Raw genomic sequence first — 19,302 nt, forward strand, 5'->3', positions numbered from 1 at the left:
TTTGGGTTGCTAGACATTCGCGTTACACACCTGCCCATCCACCCCGACCAACAACCCTATTTTCGTTTTTGCCCTAAGTAACCTTCTGCTTTATGTAACCATACCAACTGTAACATATCATACTAATTGTGTCCCGGATTTACATTTACTACGTTACGTCTAGTCTATGAGACCAGGCTAAAGTTCTTGGAGTGAAAACCATAAAAGGGGAATTTCCAAAATCTTTCAGTGATAACCACACTGACTCACCAGTGACTGGTTTGAAGTTACAAATTAATAATACTTTCACTGATAGACACTGATTGTGCAAACATGCTGACATTTAACTCATACTTCCTCATTCTGATTAGAAATGACACTTAGTTCATTGCAAGTTGTCTGTGCTACACAGTCAAAAAAACGGATGTGCGGCACTTCTCCATAGAAGACATAAGTAGTTGTAATACAACATGCCAATGTGGAAAGGGTGAGTTGTAATAGGGGTTTAATCCATGAATCCTGCAGGCCTAGAGAAGTGTGCTCTTGCCCAGGGATGGATTCGGACAAGAATTTTACCCTGGCTTTTTATCCACACCAGCCCACATTACTGTGCACCACCATATTTTGATGTGATTCTCATCAATTTTGGGTTGACAATTAGACTATAGTTGCTGTATTTTACTGTAAAAATCTTTGCTTACCATCTAATATTGGGGTTCAACACCTGAGGAAGTGGAAACTCAAAACACATGAACTAGATCACTAACCCTAATTATAATACCCACTGCTAGTAGCCATTCATTTAACAGTAAATGTAATGTCCTAAAATGTTTTTGCAGTTGTGGGCTACTAGGCCTACAAGTACCCCTGAGACCTTTTACGCAATGGCTGGTGCGCATTTCGCACCCGTCGCTCCATATCTCAAAGCCATATCAAATTAATCTGGGTACCAGTCTTTGTAGCTAGCCTTCCACTCCTTGCCACTCAATTTCACTGCCAACGAGACTCGCCTTTTGGTAATTTCAATGTGCAGCTGGATTTAGTTGCTCATTGGTTGTTTGAAATAACATTAACATTACAACCTAATTGAATTAATAAATTAAACATAATACAAAACAAGAAACACGAACAACGCACAGACAGGAAACAATAATGCCTGGGGAAGGAACCTAAGGGAGTGACATACAGTTGAAGTCGGAAGTTTACATACACCTTAGTCAAATACATTTAAACTCATTTTTTTCACAATTCCTGACATTTAATCCTAGTAAAATTTAATCCATGTCTTACCACCACCACTTTATTTGAAGAATGTGAAATGTCAGAATAATAGTAGAGAGGATGATTTATTTCAGCTTTTATTTCTTTCATCACATTCCCAGTGGGTCAGAAGTTTACATACACTCAATTAGTATTTGGTAGCATTGCCTTTAAATTGTTTAACTTGAGTCAAACATTTTGGTAGCCTTCCACAAGCTTCCCACAATAAGTTGGGTGAATTTTGACCCATTCCTCCTGACAGAGCTGGTGTAACTGAGTCAGGTTAATAGGCCTCCTTGCTCGCACATGCTTTTTCGGGTTCTGCCCAGAAATGTTCTATGGGATTGAAGTCAGGGCTTTGTGGTGGCCACTCCAGTACCTTGACTTTGTTGTCCTTAAGCCATTTTGCCACAACTTTGGGAGTATGCTTGGGGTCATTGTCCATTTGGAAGACCCATTTGCGACCAAGCTTTAACTTCCTGACTGATGCCTTGAGATGTTGCTTCAATATATCCACATAATTTTTTGTGAAGTGCACCAGTCCCTCCTGCAGCAAAGCACCCCCACAATCATATGCTGCCACCCCCGTGCTTCACGGTTGGGATGGTGTTCTTTGGCTTGCAAGCCTCCCCCTTTTTCCTCCAAACAAATGGTCATTATGGCCAAACAGTTCGATCTTTGTCCCCATGTGCAGTTGCAAACCGTAGTCTGGATTTTTTTATGGTGGGTTTGGAGCAGTGGCTTCTTTCTTGCTGAGCAGCCTTTCAGGTTATGTCGATATAGGACTCGTTTTACTGTGGATATAGATACTTTTGTACTTGTTTCCTCCAGCATCTTCACAAGGTCCTTTGCTGTTGTTCTGGGATTGATTTGCACTTTTCGCACCAAAGTATGTTCATTTCTAGGAGACAGAACGCGTCTCCTTCCTGAGTGGTATGACGGCTGCGTGGTCCCATGGTGTTTATACTTGCGTACTATTGTTTGTACAGATGAACGTGGTACCTTCAGGCATTTAGAAATTGCTCCCAAGGATGAACCAGACTTGTGGAGGTTTACAATTTATTTTCTGAGGTCTTGGCTGATTTCTTTTGATTTTCCCATGATGTCAAGCAAAGAGGCACTGAGTTTGAAGGTAGGCCTTGAAATACATCCACAGGTACACCTCCAATTGACTCAAATTATGTCAATTAGCCTATCAGAAGCTTCTAAAGCCATGACATAATTTTCTGGAATTTTCCAAGCTGTTTAAAGGCACAGTCAACTTAGTGTATGTAAACTTCTGACCCACTGGAATTGTGATAAAGTGAATTATAAGTGAAATAATCTGTCTGTAAACAATTGTTGGAAAAATTACTTGTCATGTACAAAGTAGATGTCCTAACCCACTTGCCAAAACTATAGTTTGTTCACAAGAAATTTGTGGAGTGGTTGGAAAACCAGTTTTAATGACTCCAACCTAAGTGTTTGTAAACTTCTGACTTCTACTGTATATAGGGAAGGTAATCAGGGAGGTGATGGAATCCAGGTGAGTCTGATGACTCGCTGGTGCACGTAACGATGGTGACAGGTGTGCGCCATAACAAGCAGCCTGGTGACCTAGAGGCCAGAGAGGGAGTATACGTGACACTAGTAAATAGAATAAGAACTATAACTAATTCAAAAACAAACATTTAGCTGTTACTGTAGCTAGGCAATTTGTTGTATTTTGAGGCTTAAAATAAAGCAAAGATGTTTTGTGGTTGGAATTGCAGTATGTATTTAGTTAGTTTGAGATTTTAGGGTTAAGGTTAGATTGGACAAACAAAAAGTGGTTGCTAAGAAACCAGATACCAAGGTGTTTTGTGGAGAGGAAAAGAGTGATAGTGCCAATATTTTGATAATCATTGTGATTTGAGGATAGCTGTGAGGGTTATCGAATCAGGATCTCATCGAGCTCATTAATGAGAGAATGTTCATATTTGAAGATGGCGAAAAGGCCAGTCTCTTTGGAAATGACAAGGAGTGGAAAGGAGTGGCATCTTAGCTATACACTGAGTGTACAAAACATTAGGAACACCTTCCTAATATTAAGTTGGACCCCCTTCCTAATATTAAGTTGGACCCCCCAGAACAGCCTCAATTCGTCGGGGCATGGACTCTACAAGGTGTCGAAAGTGTTCCACAGGGACGCTGGCCCATGTTGACTCCAATGCGTCCCACAGTTGTGTCAAGTTGGCCGGATGGCTTTTGGGTGGTGGACCATTCTTGATACACACAGGAAACTGTTGAGCTTGAAAAACCCAGCAGCGTTGCAGTTCTTGACACACTCAAACTGGTGCGCCTGGCACCTACTACCATACCCAGTTCAAAGGCACTTCAATCTTTTATCTTACCCATTCATCCTCTGAATCGCACACATACACAATCCATATCTCAATTGTCTCAAGGCTTAAAAATCATTATTTAACCTGTGTCCTCCCCTTAATATAGACTGATTGAAGTGGATTTAACAAGTGACATTAATAAGGGATCATAGCTTTCACCTGGATTCACCTGGTCAGTCTCTCATGGAAAAAGCAGGTGTGCTTAATGTTTTGTACACTCAGTGTATTGAGAATTAAGAAATACAAATTATGCCTACAGAAAGCTGAGACCCTCCTCTCTTTGACTGGGCCAAGGGGACTAAGCTTCCAAAGCTGTGTTTTTCCTATGATTGCATTTTGAAATGTTTTACAATCATAAAGCATTTTTCTCTCAGGCACATGGGGGGAGAGGAGAGTGGCTCGCTCACCACAGCAGCAGGCCCCAGCGAGGGCACAGGCACAGGAGCCAGGCAGACACTTTCATTACAGGAATCATGTGGATAATGCACTTCACAGTCTGACCAAATCATGGTTTTAGCCGCCCAAAAATAGGAAGTTTTGAGTGAGGTGACAATGTAGAATATGCTCTTTCTACATTTATAGGCACCTTTTAAGTTTTTTCCGTTCCATGATCTTTGCCGTCTAACTGATGACAGAGTTGGAGCAGATCTCTTTCATGATGCTGCGTTTTACTTTGAATGTGAGTTTGTGCGACCTCAACTCAGCATATCAGAAAACCGGGCTGACCATCTTGGTAGTGGGGCCGGCCGTTGCCCACTGATAAGCCAAAGGCTCATTATAGACTAGTATAACAGACAAATTGCGCAAAAATAATAATAGTAAAAAAAAATCTTAACAGGCCCATGGGCCGCCGGCCATGTCACCTTTCTCATTGTTTTATTTTGATAGAATAGTTTTTTTGTGTGTGTCAATTTCGACCAGCCCATCCAACAAAAAAATAGCCCAGCCCATCTGGCATTTGCCATAATTGCCAGATGGGTAATCTGCCCCTGCTCTTACCTCTACATCTCAAGCTCTTTCCACATCAGCCCCTTACAGTAATGTAGCAATGTAAAGGTTGCCTTGATGTGAATATGACTGTGTATAGACAAGCAGCCCAAGACAGATTTTTTCCCCCACTAATTGGTCTTTTGACCAATCAGATCAGCTCTGAAAAAGATCTGACTGGAAAAGATCTGATGTGATTGTTAAAAGAAAAAAATCTGAATTGGGTGTCTGTCTAACCACTGCCTATCAAGAACAATATCTATCTGGTTAAAGCCTGCAGGTATCATGCTTTATAACTTGTTATAATAAGCATGTACATGTATGAGCATCAGCCTTCGTAATATATTATCAAATGTATTATAATTAAGCCTCCCGAGGAGGTGTGGTATATGGCCAATATACCAGACTAAGAGCTGTTAGAGAGTGCCTGGATACAGCCCTTAGCCGTGGTATATTGGCCATATACCACAAACCCCAGAGGTGCCTTATTTTTTTTAATGAAAAACTGGTTACCAATGTAATTAGACTAGTAAAAATATATATTTTGTGGTATATGGTCCGAAATACAACGGCTTTCAGCCAATCAGCATTCAGGGCTCGAACCACCCGGTTTATAATAAGGCTTATAAAATGTTATGTCTCTACGTACAGTATCAACTTTTAAACTTTTTTCAGAATGTCTGGTAGGCTTTAAGTAGTAGGGTATAGTCAGGATAAGAGACTATTATAATACATTATAACAGGGCATACGTGCTTGACAATACATTATGCATCATAATGAATATCTGCTTTGCCACAATAAACACCAATAAGAGTTGGATGAAACAAAGTTAAACAAATACCTCCAGGTAGATAACAAATCGTGACAATATAATCAATATCAAGACAATCCCAACTCGTGATATGATACAATGTAACGCAAACTTTGCCGGTGTTTAGTGACGCTATTGGTGGTCACATGACTGAGAACAAATCGTAAAATCGAAAATATATTTACTTAGCTAGAGGGTACCGTGATATAATTTGAATCCCTATATATAGAGTAGATTTACTGACTGTGGCCAGTGTCTGTCGTCTTGTGCTGAAGGGAAGATGAAGGGTATTATTCTGTTTACACTTTTGACCACCTGGTCAAATGTAGATTGCAAGTCTTGCTCATATTCTCCATCGCAGTGGTGTACCTCTTTGGACTCAGCCATCGAATGTGGGGTAAAATAAGTTCACTTGACGAGTTTCTTGTCGTAATTAAATGTATGCAATGTTTTGGTAACACATTGACTTAAACTGTGTGATGTGGTTGTATCGCTGTAATTGGACTACAAGTTACAACGGGTGAGAACGATATCTTCGTAGCCTGTATCTTAGATTTGTTTTTGTGTGTTTTGATTGGTCAGGGGAAAGTGATCTCCGATCACCACTGAGGAGGCAACTGGGCAATTCCTTGGTAACGGAATTACGCCAAGACAAAATACCAAACAAAAACCATTGATTTCAAAGTTTAACAAACCATACAACTCTATGCACAATGACTCATTTGAACAATTTTCACAGAACATTTTACAAAAACACATTTACAGGAATAACTGTGCAGATACAACGTTTGGTAACAGAATAAAACTGCGAGATTTTTGTTGTTATGTATCTTGTTCAAAGTTTTCATTGTGCATAGAGTTGGGTTGGTGAAACTTTGAAGTCAATGGTTTTTGTTTGGCATATATTTTAAAGTGATAAATTGGAGTCTCAGCATAATTCCGTTGTTGTGGAATTGCCCAAATTTGACTTCAGTAGAGAATGAGGAAGAGAATGAGAAAAATGTATGTTTGTACATTAAAAATAATATTAAAATATAATATCAACACCCATAATTGTCTCTACAGATTCTGCTTGACATATAGACCCTATTTAGGCCTAAAAATTCAACCATACTGTGTGTGTTTGTTAACTTGTATGGCTTTACTGTAAAGGCAACAAAAATACACAGCACAAGAAACAGGTTATCAGTTGAGTCTTTACTTTTATTGTGGCAGGTTCTGAAGCAGTGCCTGGAAATCAATGCCACCAAGGCCAACACGCTGGAGCAGTCAGTTCAGGTGGAGCTGTATTATGAGTCTCTGTGCCCAGCATGCCGCTACTTCCTCACCTCACAGCTCTTACCCACATGGGCCATGCTGCAGGACGCCATGAGTGTCACGCTGGTGCCCTATGGAAATGCAGGAGTAAGTACACTAGGCTAGAGACGATGACTCTCATCTCATGAATCTTGCTTTGAGTTTGGATATAATACTTGGATGTCGTTATCAGTGAATGGAGTTGAGGAATGTTGTGTTTAGTCAAAGTCATTTCTGTTTGTCTGACTACAGGAATCTTTTGATGGGAAGAAGTATCAGTTCACCTGCCAGCACGGTGAAGGAGAGTGTCTTGGCAACATGATCGAGGTGAGATTTTGGTAATGCTTTATTTTACATTCTACCAGGTAGTTATTTATTATTTATTAGAACAGTAATTACCGATTAATTGCCTAGCAATTACACTCATTGACACATCACTAAAGTACCAGAAAGTATTAATTGTCACCATATAGTTTCTTAGTTACTACCATGTAAATACCAGGTAATACCAGCTTAAACTGGGCTGAAACATATTTTTTTTTCCTCTCTCTCTCCTCAGACCTGCATACTGAATGTTACAGGAAGTAACGCGTTCCAGATAATCTACTGCATGGAGGCCTCCACTGATGTGGTTAAAGCAGGCGAGAAGGTGAGTGACATTAACTCTTACCTTCTCTCTATCTACACAAAACCATAAAAAGACCCTACCTCAAACAATATACAGCACTCCCTATTTTTATTCTAATACCCTTGAGAAATAGGAACAAAAAGTTATAGAATGGACTGAGTTTTTGTGCTTGATGATTGATGATATGCTCTGCTCACATAAGATAGTGTAAAAGGGTATGGCTGGAGGGAAATATGAGATATGACTGGATGGCATTGTAAATATGAGGATACTTGGAAATAGTGTTCTGACCACCTCTTCCCTTGACAGTGTGTGGAGCTCTATGACCCAAACACCAAGTGGGAGAGCATCATGACCTGTGTGAAGGGAGACCAGGGGAATCAGCTAATGCATCAGAACGCAGTGAAGACTGGTGCCCTGAAGCCAACCCACAACTATGTGCCTTGGATTGTCATCAATGGGGTAAGTTCAATGAGGCAAAATATTTGTGTTTCTTGTGTCTGCATTGCATTTAATACTTTGTGTTAACTGTATTACAAACCGCTACGAGTAAGGTATTTTACCACTCAACAACGTTTATTGCCTCGATTGTTATAGTAATCTGGAACCTTTTCTCAGGAGCACACAGAAGAACTTCAGGACAAAGCAATGTCTTCACTCTTCACTCTGATCTGCAGCATGTACAAGGTAAGTTTTGGCCCGCCAAAAAACACCATTCCAATATTAACCGTATAATGTCTTATCCATCCATTCTTCTTTCCTTGTTTCTATGCATCTTTTTTCCTGTCTATAGAAACCACTGTGTATAGAATAGCCTTTACATATACTGTACCATTGATGGTAAGTCAGTACCTGATGAAGTTGATATTTCTTGACGCCATACTCCATCCAACCTTTTCTGAGTCAAGATCACTTTCGCAGTCAAAAAGCAAGAGATCTACCACCTAGATTTTTTAAAAGCATGGCTTAAAAAATGTAACATTCACCTAATAAAACAGTTCTGTAGGAAGGCGGTTTGTGCAGTAGGCCTACTAGCCTACATTATCTCAGTATATTGGCTATACAGTATGTCTGGCCTGCCAATATTGTTCTTCTCAGACCATATAATATTTCAAAACCCAAGCTTTGATAACAAAATAGATCAGTTGTTGTATGATTTGCGAGGCACAGCTGAGCAAAAATTGAAATAATTCTCTTTTTTACTGACTGATGGTATCTGTATCTGATGGTCATGGTGCTTTCAAGACAACTGGAAACTTGGGGGGAAAATGAGGTCAAATCATGACGTCAGTGATCTTCAGGTTGGAAAGCCGGAGCTGTAGAAAGATGCCAGAGTTTCCGACTTGGAATTCTGAGTTGGATGACCGTGGAAAACTATTATTTGTCTTGAATGCACTGAAGTCGGAAGTCTGAGATTTCCGAGTTCCCAGTTATTTTGAACACGGCATTAGTCTCAGCGGAGGGAGGGAGAGAGCAGCAGAGGGTCCGCCTCTCACTGTCCCTGCTCTCTCCTTTCTTTCCTCCGGTGAGACTGACCAGAGAGAGGGGACACCGTCTTTCACCTGATGGCAAAACTCAAGTCGCACCGCATCTGCACAAATCCATGTTGTTCCTATGACCAGAGAAAGTGAAATATTCCTCAATATTAAAAAAGACACGAAGAGCTGCTGATAATAATAATATTAATAAAAACGCAGGGCTATCGATACACTTATCTACTAATTCATTGCAGCGCAAGTGGAAGTAGGGAGAAGTGCATTTTATGTATTGTAATTGTGTTGAATAAAAACAGTGTTGACAGTGCTGAATAAAAACTTAGACATGAACTCACTCAAAAACAGCAGCTCTTTGCTGTATTCTTTGACAGTCACTCTCTGGTCCTGGTTTTAAAAGTTATTACATCTCATGTAGGCTAGTTGCCTATCAAACATCGCTGTGGCCAGGGTCGTGGAAGCTGTAGGAACGGTGATTTGAGCTATCCGATTTGCCAGCACAGTATGCGACCTCAGTTTAGCCACAGATCTCCTGGTCCGCCGGGCAGGTGGAGCTTGTCTTTTCAGACAATTAAATGGTTCAAAATTGGAACACTTCACCTGCCCGGTGTGCAGGACTTGTGAATCAAATGCAACACCAATAATATAAATAAAGGATAGCAAGCCTTTATCGTTGACTTTTCTACAGAAATGTTTGGTGATGGACTAGGATCGCGATCGACCGGTTGGTGACCACTGCACTAGAGTGTGCTGTAGGAATAAGAAAGATAGTCCTTTGATTTCTGTTCTCTGTCATATTCTCCTTTAGGGGTCCAAGCCTGAAGCCTGTAGTACGGCTCTGATGAAACGACACAGAAGTTACAGTTACCATGACGAGTAAATCATCTACGTCTCAACACTGCACTATACTGCCATGTGCCTCTGTGTTTGATTGCTAAATATGGATGGTAAATGCTCACTTAAAAATGTGTGGTATCAATCATGTTTTAACGCTATCAATGCTTTAAAATAAATCTGATTTAACTATCAATATTACACAATTATTCAAAAATCAAGAAAATGGACGTCATGTACTGTTTCATTGCTCAATGAATGAGCCTTTGTGGAATGAGCTGTGTGGAATGAGCTGTGTGGAATGAGCTGTGTGAAATAAGCTCTCTGATAGCAATCCATTTTTTATAAAGTGATGAAGTTTCACTAGCCTTTGTAAATGAATAATAATAATGAATACGAGATTAAAGTAAACTACTTTAAAAGGACTTGGTCTTTCTTTATTAAATCTGCGTTTTATGTTGAATGTGATACGTGTTTATCCTATTAGATCAGATATTTCTTTTTTGACAGGCGCTGTGGGGATGAATACCTTTTTGAGTGAGTGCTCTTACAGTAGAAGGCTTTGTCGTGGTTGTCATGGTTCTGCATAGCTTCGCTGATTCTTGCCTAGGGGAGACCGCAGACAAACCAGTGACATGTCAAGCCTCTTCCCTGGCGGTTTAATAGGACTGTCTGTGCTGCTTTCAGTGCTGTTAAAGAGACATGTTCTCCCTTGTTATACTGCTGATTAAGGGTCATGTCCTTCAACATCATTTGGTGTGTCTATTGGAGCACGATGTAAAAATGTAAGATCGAAAGTATGATGGCTACAATATTTCACGCTGTCTGATTTTTCTTTGGTTGCATTTCTTAATCAAAAACGAAATAATGGAAGAATGAATAGCCTACTCACAGACCTTACACACTGATCTAAAGCTGAAGATGCTGGTGTTGTGTAGACCCTATCTAGTTTTGGATGGATGCACCATTTTTATTGAGCTGTTTGGTTATCCAAAAACATATAACCTTTACACTATGGATTATGGTCCCAGGTGTATCAGTGACAAAACTGAAGTGTGGATATTCTAAACAGTGTCTTTCTAATCAAATCAGAAATATGACCTTTGCACCTTTTCTATGCTTCTAATGTGATTTATGGAAGGTGACATAGTAGCCTATCAGTGGAGGCTGGTGGGAGGAGTTATAGGAGGATGGGCTCATTGTAATGGCTTGAATGGAATAAATGGAGCAGAGTCAAACATATGGAAAACATGTGTTTGACTCCGTTCCATGAATTCCCTTGCAGGCTTTACGATGAGCCCTTCCTCCTATAACTCCTCCCACCAGCCTCCTCTGTAGCCTATTCTTAGAAGGTTACAGTATGTCAAAACAATTCAATGTTCATCTAGAGATTTAATTTGTCCAGTCACTTTTCTATCATACTACTTCTTTGATTAATCAGAATTCCACATCATTTATGAAAGGGATCTTGTGCTTCAGCTGGATAGTTTTTTTGTGCAGCATTGGGGAGTATGATGTCCTCAAACTCCTCGCTATTATGCATTTGACACCAATGCTATGTATAAACCCTAGATGAGTTAGGGGAAGCTGCTTTGAAGCCAAAGAGAATGCCAAGAGTGTGCAAAGCTGTCATCAAGGCAAAGGTGGCTACTTTAAAGAATCTCAAATATATTTTGATTTGTTTAACACTTTTTGGTTACTACATGATTCAATATGTGTTATTTCATAGTGTTGACGTCTTCACTAGCTTTCTACAATGTAGAAAATAGTGAAAAATAAATAAAAACCCTTGAATGAGGGGTGGCAGGTAGCCTAGTGGTTAGAACGTTGGACTAGTAACCGAAAGGTTGCAAGATCAAATCCCCGAGCTGACAAGGTAAAAATCTGTTGTTCTGCCCCTGAACAAGGCAGTTAACCCACTGTTCCTAGGCTGTCATTGAAAATAAGAATTTGTTCTAAACTGACTTGCCTAGTTAAATAAAGGTAAAATGAGTAGGTGTGTCTAAACTTTTGACTGGTACTGTACATCAATAACATTGAACATTTATCCTAGTGGACCACTTACTGGATAACCGTCGTTTGGAATAATAATCATGATTCCTCAGTCGAGCAGAGAGTTTCTCGTCAAGATTACAGGTTACTGGAAGCAGTTTTTCAACAGCAGGTTTCTTATTGTAACCAATACTGTGAGCTGTGGGGGCATGCTTGCCGCCGGCAATATCATTCAGCAAACCAGAAAAAAATGGAAGGTCCCTGAAAGGGCATGTGACTGGGCTCATACAGGTAAGGTCCAGGACCAAGGACAGCAATCTGTGTTGTATGAAATAACTTTTGAAAGACAATGAACATGAATGTGCGAGGGCAAGATATATTCCTAATCATAACCAAAAGAAAATGTATAGCATTAAAAAAAGTTCAACCATAATATTCCAAAACATACTTCTCTCTAATTGTATCCTTTATATTGATAAGATTATTGCATACTTTCCTTGTGTTTTCCAATATACAATACAGTAGTATATAGGTGTCACTATTTGCAAGGACATATATTTCATGTTGCTGTATTACACTGCCCTCTGTAGTTTGCATATTTTGCAGTAGGATGTTCAATGGGGCCTTTCATGCGCTACTTGTACCAGTGGCTGGACATGTTATTTTTGTCAGCAATGCTCTACCTGCTGTCAGCAAGAAAGTCCTCACCGATCAGCTGATTGCATCACTGACCATGGAGCATAGTATTTCATAGGGGAGTGTGTTTTTTCAAGTTTTTTTTCAAGTCAGCGTTAACAGTATACTAAGTTAAATCAATGTCAACGTGGACTGTTTGCTTGCTCTTATGGAAAAGCTCACAACAAAACTCACTAAAGTGGGGTTGGAGGGACTTCCATAGATGGGAGATACTGTTTATTTTATCTTCCTACAGGTATGGGCAAGATGGAGGGCCATAGTCTGTCTGAGGGGTTGGAGAAATTCAAAGACAAGTTCTGGGAGTTCTACAAGGTTAGTGGAATAGTATGACTGTGTTGTTCATATCCTAGCTGTCACGTTCTGACCTTAGTTCCTTTTTTATGTCTTTATTTTAGTTTGGTCAGGGCGTGAGTTGGGGTGGGCATTCTATGTTGTTTTTCTATGTTTTGTTCGATACGTTATATTTCTATGTGTTTGGCCTAGTATGGTTCTCAATCAGAGGCAGGTGTCGATCGTTGTCTCTGATTGAGAATCATACTTAGGTAGCCTGTTTTCCCACTATGGGTTGTGGGTAGTTGTTTTCCGTTTTAGTGTTTTCACCATTCGGGGTGAAAGTTTTCATTTTGATTCTCTTGTTCTTTTTGTATTTTGTATTCATTCTCATTAAAAGTTATTATGGATACGTACCACGCTGCATTTTGGTCCCCCTCTCCTTCCACCAACGAAAGCCGTTACACTAGCCCTAATTATTCCCTACAATTTGGCCTTTGTATTCTCTATCCTCTTACCTGCTTGATTTTATTGTCCTTTGTTCGGAAGGCATTTATTGTATCTTGCTTTTTAATGTATTCATTTACCTGATAAGAATGGTTTGGATCAGAAGCATAGGCCCATTGTACTCTATATTTCTGTATTGATACCCCTCTAGTTCTCAAGGTTTGTTTGTGATTATTTTTCTTCCAGGTGGACTGGTGTGTTTGGCCTGCGGTACAGGTTATCAACTTCTACTTCTTGCCCCCTAAGTTCCGAGTCTTCTATGTTAGGTGTTCCCAAGGTACGCGCAATGTCTTCTGGGGTACGCCAAATAAACATGTGATTCACAGTCAGTTACACATATCAGTGTTGTAATAAGGTAATAATACATGTATAGGAGACTACATTAGTCACTGCATTTGTGTTATTTAAAAAATCAAATATTTTATTCATAGATAAGGAATAGCTTTTTCAAGCATCTTAAAATATAGATAAAATCTTGATTATCGTTGATTTAAATTGTGTATTTTAATTTCAACAGATTACTTTACTGGTATGGCTTGAATGTATAATTTATAATATGCCTGTAGGTTTCTTGTGCTTTTTATTAAAGTTAAATTCATGGCTTACGATATGATATCTTTTAATACAGTATGTCAATGTAGCAATCAATGATTATGTTAAACCCCAAAAACAAAATGTGTGTTTATAATTGCATTGTAACAGTGTAACATACAAAGTCCAGATGTATTTATTAATGAGATCAGTAGGCCTATAAATAAATAAGAAAAGTTTCACATGCAACCCAACAAGATCGAACAACATTATGCATAGATATGCCTACGACATACGTTTGATGTTGACTTGTACACTACAACATTTAGTTCTCCTGTTGTCTCTACAACTACTTTATTCAGTCAGGCATTCTGAGACCATTTTCGAGGAGAGACTACAGCAGAAGGCCTGCCTAATTTTGGGACAATTTATTTTGTTTGTGGTAAAGTGCTGATGTTGTAAGAGATATGGAGAAGACACGCAATTAGGCTAACAGGTGATTCAAATTGATTCAAAAAACATTTTGTATTTCCATAGCAAGTTGTTCACAAAAACGTATCAAGAAGTTATCGTATGTGTTACATTGTGTGTATACCGCGTATTGGAAATGTTTTACCTGCATGAAGAAAATTGTGTGTTTTGTATCCTCACGATGGCATTCTTTTCCCCTTTCTGAGAGCCTAGAAGACTAGCGCGCAATGCTACTGCACCTATGCTACCTACTGAAATGGGCTAGGCATATGCCTACCTCCGTTTGCAGACCTGCTGATTCGGTGATGGCGATTGTCTATTTTTTTTAACAGAACGCGTTTTATTACGTATTGGAAGCCTTTCAAACTCAAATTCAGCTAGGGTCAACATAGGTTGAGGTTCTCCTCATCAGTAGATAACATTATGCGACATATAAACTCTAGCGAACTCTGGCCTGCCAAACCAGATTGTGGCGATACACATGCATGAATAATGGCATGTAATGAAGTATAGACTAGTATCTCTATTTCAAACCAGCATCTCTATTCTCATCTCTAGCTCTGCAGCTGAACAGTCATCTCTTCATTTTGTATCGTAGTACAAATCCGATTAGGACCCCAATCGGCAACATCAAAGCTTGACATGGACATTTAGCTCTGCATACAGAAGGGTTGTGGAGTGCAAAATGCCAGTTCAGCCAAATGTCTTAAGGGTATTATGAAACATCTATCTATGACATGATCAAAAACAATGTTCCACAACTGGCGGCACCTGCGGTTGAATTTATTTGGCCGACCAAGTTTTCTGAGCCTGTTGATAATTGGATATGGAGAAGGGTGAGCCGGTCAAGGATCGATTCGGACAAGGTGGTAAATTGTATGACAAGTGACAGTTTTATTCAGAGTGAAGATATCTGGTACAAGCGTGCACGGACTTATTCATTTAGCTCATATGGAACTTGCAGAAAAAAGCCCAGATAACAGAGTGCATAGACATTTTATACAAAGATAGAAAGTAGGTTGAGTCTGGAAGTTCTTGTCCTCTGGTTGGTTCTGGACAGGTTGTTGTCTTCTCAGATTGGTCCTGATGAGCTGGGCGTCATCCTTCTGAGTCTTATAGCAAAAGTTCTTTGTTATCAAATGTTCAGCTAAGCAGGAGATTTTGTGTGTGCGTAGTCAGCCCTCTGTCCTTGGTTATGTGTGTGTGTCTCATTATTTCGTGAAATGCGGACCCAAGCACTCTTTTGATCAAAGCCTTTCCTTATCAGTGTTTATGAAAGGTTTACGTCAGCCCTCTGTCCTTGGGTGTGTGTGTGTCTGTCTCTGTATCTGTTTATAAGTGTGTGAGAAACCCTGCTTAGAAAGCAGTTAGTTATAACAATGTAATAGCAATATGCTTGTGTTATTTTAAATGGTATTTATTACAAGCCCCAAATAATATGCAATATATACACACTATATATACAAATTTGTGGATTCGGGCTATTTCAACCACACCCGTCGCTGACAGGTGTATAAAATCAAGCACACACCATGTAATATCCATAGACAAACATTGGTAGTAGAATGGCCTTACTGAAGAGCGCAGTGACTTTCAAAGTGGCACCGTCATAGGATGCCACCTTTCCAACAAGTCAGTTCGTAAATGTTTTGCCCTGCTAGAGCTGCCCCGGTAAAACTGTAAGTGCTGTTGTTGTGAAGTGGAAACATCTAGGAGCAGCAATGGCTCAGCTGCGAAGTGGTAGGTCACACAAACTCACAGAACGGGACCGCCGAGTGCTGAAGCGCATAGCGTGTAAAAATCGTCTGTCCTCAGATGCAACACTCACTACCGAGTTCCAAACTGCCTCTGGAAGCAACGTCAGCAAAATAACTGTTCGTCTGGAGCTTCATGAAATGGGTTTCAGTGATGAGACAAGACTAACTACCAATTGGATACCACGAAATTGGGGGTAAAAACTAAAAAATATATATAAAAATATGAACATGGAAAACTATTTTATTTATAGGTCCCATTGTAATTTCTCATTCAAATATTTTTTATTGAACACACACAAGAATGGTGTATAGGTATAAAAGACAAGTATGCAATTCTTATCTAAACATAAAAGAGCAGACAGAAACAACAAGACCCAGAGTTCTGGGTACAAAACAAGACATGCAGAACAAGGACAGGTAGAAAGAAAGAGGGTAGATGTCACACCCCTATTCCCCCCCTTTATCCCCCCCCCCCCCCCCCCACCCCTTATTCCCCTCCTGACTGCTCAGGTGGCGGGGCAAGCACATGCTGCCCAAAGGTAGATTAAAATATTACAATTGAGAGTGGGTTAAAATGTACAAATTCACAGCGCCGACTGCTCCAAGTAAGAGAGGAAAGGCTGCCAGATTTGATCAAATGTTGATAATTTATTGTTCAGAATATATCTAATTCTTTCTAAGTGTACAGTGTTTGCCAATTCGCTGAGCCATAATTTGGTAGAGGGCGCTCCTCCTTTTCCAAAACAACAAGATACATTTTTTTGCTGAAATGAGACTGTAAGAGATGAGTTGTTTTGGGGGGTTGGTTAATCCGTTTAGGGAATCAGACACTCCCAGGATTATCAGAAGCGGGTCTGGGTCTATTGAAGTGTCCAGAACTTCAGAGAGGATCCTAAAAATTCCACACCAATAACCATACAAGTTAGAGCATAGGGCAAAGCAGTGGAGTAGTGTACCCTGCGCGGCCTGACATGTATCACACATAGGGGATGTATCAGGAAATATCCTATGCACCATTGTAATTTCTGAGATGGACATATTTGACATTGAGGCAATGTCTTTTACATTTTGGCATTAAGATGTAGGCATATTTCTCTTGACTTATGGACAAACACCAAACAACCAAACTTTAATACACAGTCAGATTGAAGTTTTGTCCACAAAGTCACAACCGAAGAATTCTCTATTTGACGGGTCCTCTCCCATGTAACTATTCCCCAGGTCATTGCTGTAAATGGAGAATGTGTTCTCAGTCAACTTACCTGGTAAAATAAGGAGTTAAATAAAAAATAAAAAGAAAACCAGGCCTTAGGTGGACACTGCTAGTATTCTAACGTGTTTTTCACTCCCATCCAGGGACAGTGGCAAAATGTTTTACCTGCATAAAGAAAATTCATATTCAGAGGAGGTCTCCATGGGTCCCATCGTAAAGCCTGACCTCACCTATGCGGTCAAAAGGCTCTTCTCTGGGAGGCTGCAACTCCCCCCTCTGTCCCGCCGAAACTCCACCCAGGACGTCAGGAAGAGCGCAGAGCCAGAGCAGCCCGTCTCCTCACTCAACCTCCAGGCAGGCCACTAGGAGCCTGGAAACCATCACTAGCTGCTATCCAGTTAGTCACATGTTTTTTTTGCTCTTGGGCTCAATTCCAAACCAATCTTTTTACCCCTATGTCCTTGTTAGTCTTGTGGTTTGTTTGGATAGCTGATCCCTTCCATTCCTCTCCTCCCTGTGGTGTGGTGTAGGGCGAGTGGGAAAGTTAGATGATGAAGGAGGGGGGGGGGGGTGGATTTAGAGCCTCGCAGTTGGGGTAGTGCTATCTATCTCTTTCCTGTAATGCTTGCCTCAACCTAAAAATACATCTAAAATACTTTGATACTTTGAAATAGTAAAAGGGTCCCAATACAAGTCCTGCACATTCCCACTAGCATATCTGATTGGATGCAATATGAACATATATATTAATACATATAATTGAATAATTAAAAGCTGTGTGTGGCTCTGTTGAAGGTCTGGTAAGCTTGACTGTCAACTTCATGCTTGTCATGTCTTCCTCCCTAAATGGAAACAAATTTCCCCCGATAATGACCTATAACAGCTCAACTAAAACTACAGTCATGTAAATTGTATCTCAATAATACAACAGCAGACAAAACCCATATGATAGTTTTCACTGATTTATCAAAGATCACAAGATTCACTAATGACTACTTGGGCATCTATCTCTCTTGGGAACACGTGAAATACTGTGTGTGTCTCTGTGTGTGTGTGTGTGTGGGGGGGGGGGAGTTACTTCCTGGTTCAGGAGCCTTCTGATTGGACCAGCAGTAACATTGTGCTAACATCTTCCCCCTCTGTGCTCTGTGGTTGTTGTTGTTTTTTTTGAAGAGAAGAGGAATGAAGACATTCCTGTTTCATGGTCAGTTTTATCTCCTTGTTATCAGCCAAGCATTTGAGAAGGGTAGGAAGAGCTGTCTTTGTTTTTCCACCAACATGAATTTAACTTTTTTGTTTTGCCGCAGACATGAATGGTCTATTCCTGTCTGCTGTGGTTTGAATTCAATTCTAGTTGGATTATTTTGTAACACAATGTAAAATTCGTAGTATGAAAGGGCTGGGTAATGGAAGATGATATAACAAGCCGATAGGGGGCGCCAGGTCGTATTGCAGTATAAGGTAGCATTGACAACAGTGGCTCATGGTCTTTAAACGCTTCTCATTGTGACCATATGTGACTGGGTTGGTAGCCGATACACTCTCAAACTATTACAGTATACAGTTCGATACAGTTCATTGGACTCCAAACATAATGTTATCAATCCTGTGAATGTCAAACCTTTAGAATTGTGTTTAAAGAGTGTTGTACTCTTGAATAGATGTGTTGTGGCTATTTTATAGCCTTTATGTTGACCTAACTGCTAACATCTCCAGTCATCTCCCTCATGCTTGTTCTCACGGGGAGGCATTTATGATACACTGCTTTCTTTCTAAAGCAAAAATATATAAATCTAAATAAACTTCAGCTGAAAAAACAAGGCCTTTTTATGCAACAAAAGCATTTAAATTGAGCTGTATTTAATATTTTATTAAAACAAACCTTAGTGATCTGTCGAAGGATGCTTTGAAATGTTATTCTTACTTTGGAACAAGAGGTTTGTTCAGACATTTACCCTGAGGTGGTTGTTTGCGGTTGTTTGAAAGTTGTGAGTGTTAGTCCCAAAGGCGTTATTCTCACCACCATCCCATTGTTAATGATTGGTGTTCTTTAATAAGGACACTCTATTTGACAGTTGGGAGAGAACCAAAAGAGGCCGTTTTAAAAGGTAACACTGTTAAAGCCTCTACCAGGCTGGCTGTCATAGGTTTCTCCTGCGTCAAATGTTCCGACTCCTAGGTTATTCTGGGGAGCCCGGTGCTCAGCTGCAAGT

General features: G+C 40.0%; 1 protein-coding gene and 1 pseudogene across 1 annotated transcript; both read left to right on the forward strand.

Annotated features, from left to right (window-relative positions):
* Positions 1-5,536: 5,536 nt before the first annotated feature.
* Positions 5,537-10,074, forward strand: LOC139560553 (gamma-interferon-inducible lysosomal thiol reductase-like). Its single transcript, XM_071377420.1, has 7 exons — positions 5,537-5,798; positions 6,617-6,805; positions 6,950-7,024; positions 7,257-7,346; positions 7,635-7,787; positions 7,944-8,012; positions 9,627-10,074. Exons 1-7 carry the CDS (start codon positions 5,682-5,684, stop codon positions 9,696-9,698), a joined length of 765 nt encoding a protein of 254 aa, XP_071233521.1. The 5' UTR covers positions 5,537-5,681; the 3' UTR covers positions 9,699-10,074.
* A 1,671-nt stretch (positions 10,075-11,745) lies between these two features.
* Positions 11,746-13,505, forward strand: LOC139560156 (mpv17-like protein 2; annotated as a pseudogene).
* Positions 13,506-19,302: the final 5,797 nt, after the last annotated feature.

Source organism: Salvelinus alpinus, chromosome 30 (assembly GCF_045679555.1).
Source record: "Salvelinus alpinus chromosome 30, SLU_Salpinus.1, whole genome shotgun sequence".
Lineage (NCBI taxonomy): Eukaryota > Metazoa > Chordata > Actinopteri > Salmoniformes > Salmonidae > Salvelinus > Salvelinus alpinus.

Bases quoted from the DNA above. Each gene is read 5' to 3' on its own strand.
- LOC139560553 (XM_071377420.1), top strand. From the start codon at position 5,682: ATGAAGGGTATTATTCTGTTTACACTTTTGACCACCTGGTCAAATGTA. The intron at 5,799-6,616 runs GTAAAATAAGTT...TTATTGTGGCAG, and splicing joins ACTCAGCCATCGAATGTGGG to GTTCTGAAGCAGTGCCTGGA. The intron at 6,806-6,949 runs GTAAGTACACTA...GTCTGACTACAG, and splicing joins TGCCCTATGGAAATGCAGGA to GAATCTTTTGATGGGAAGAA.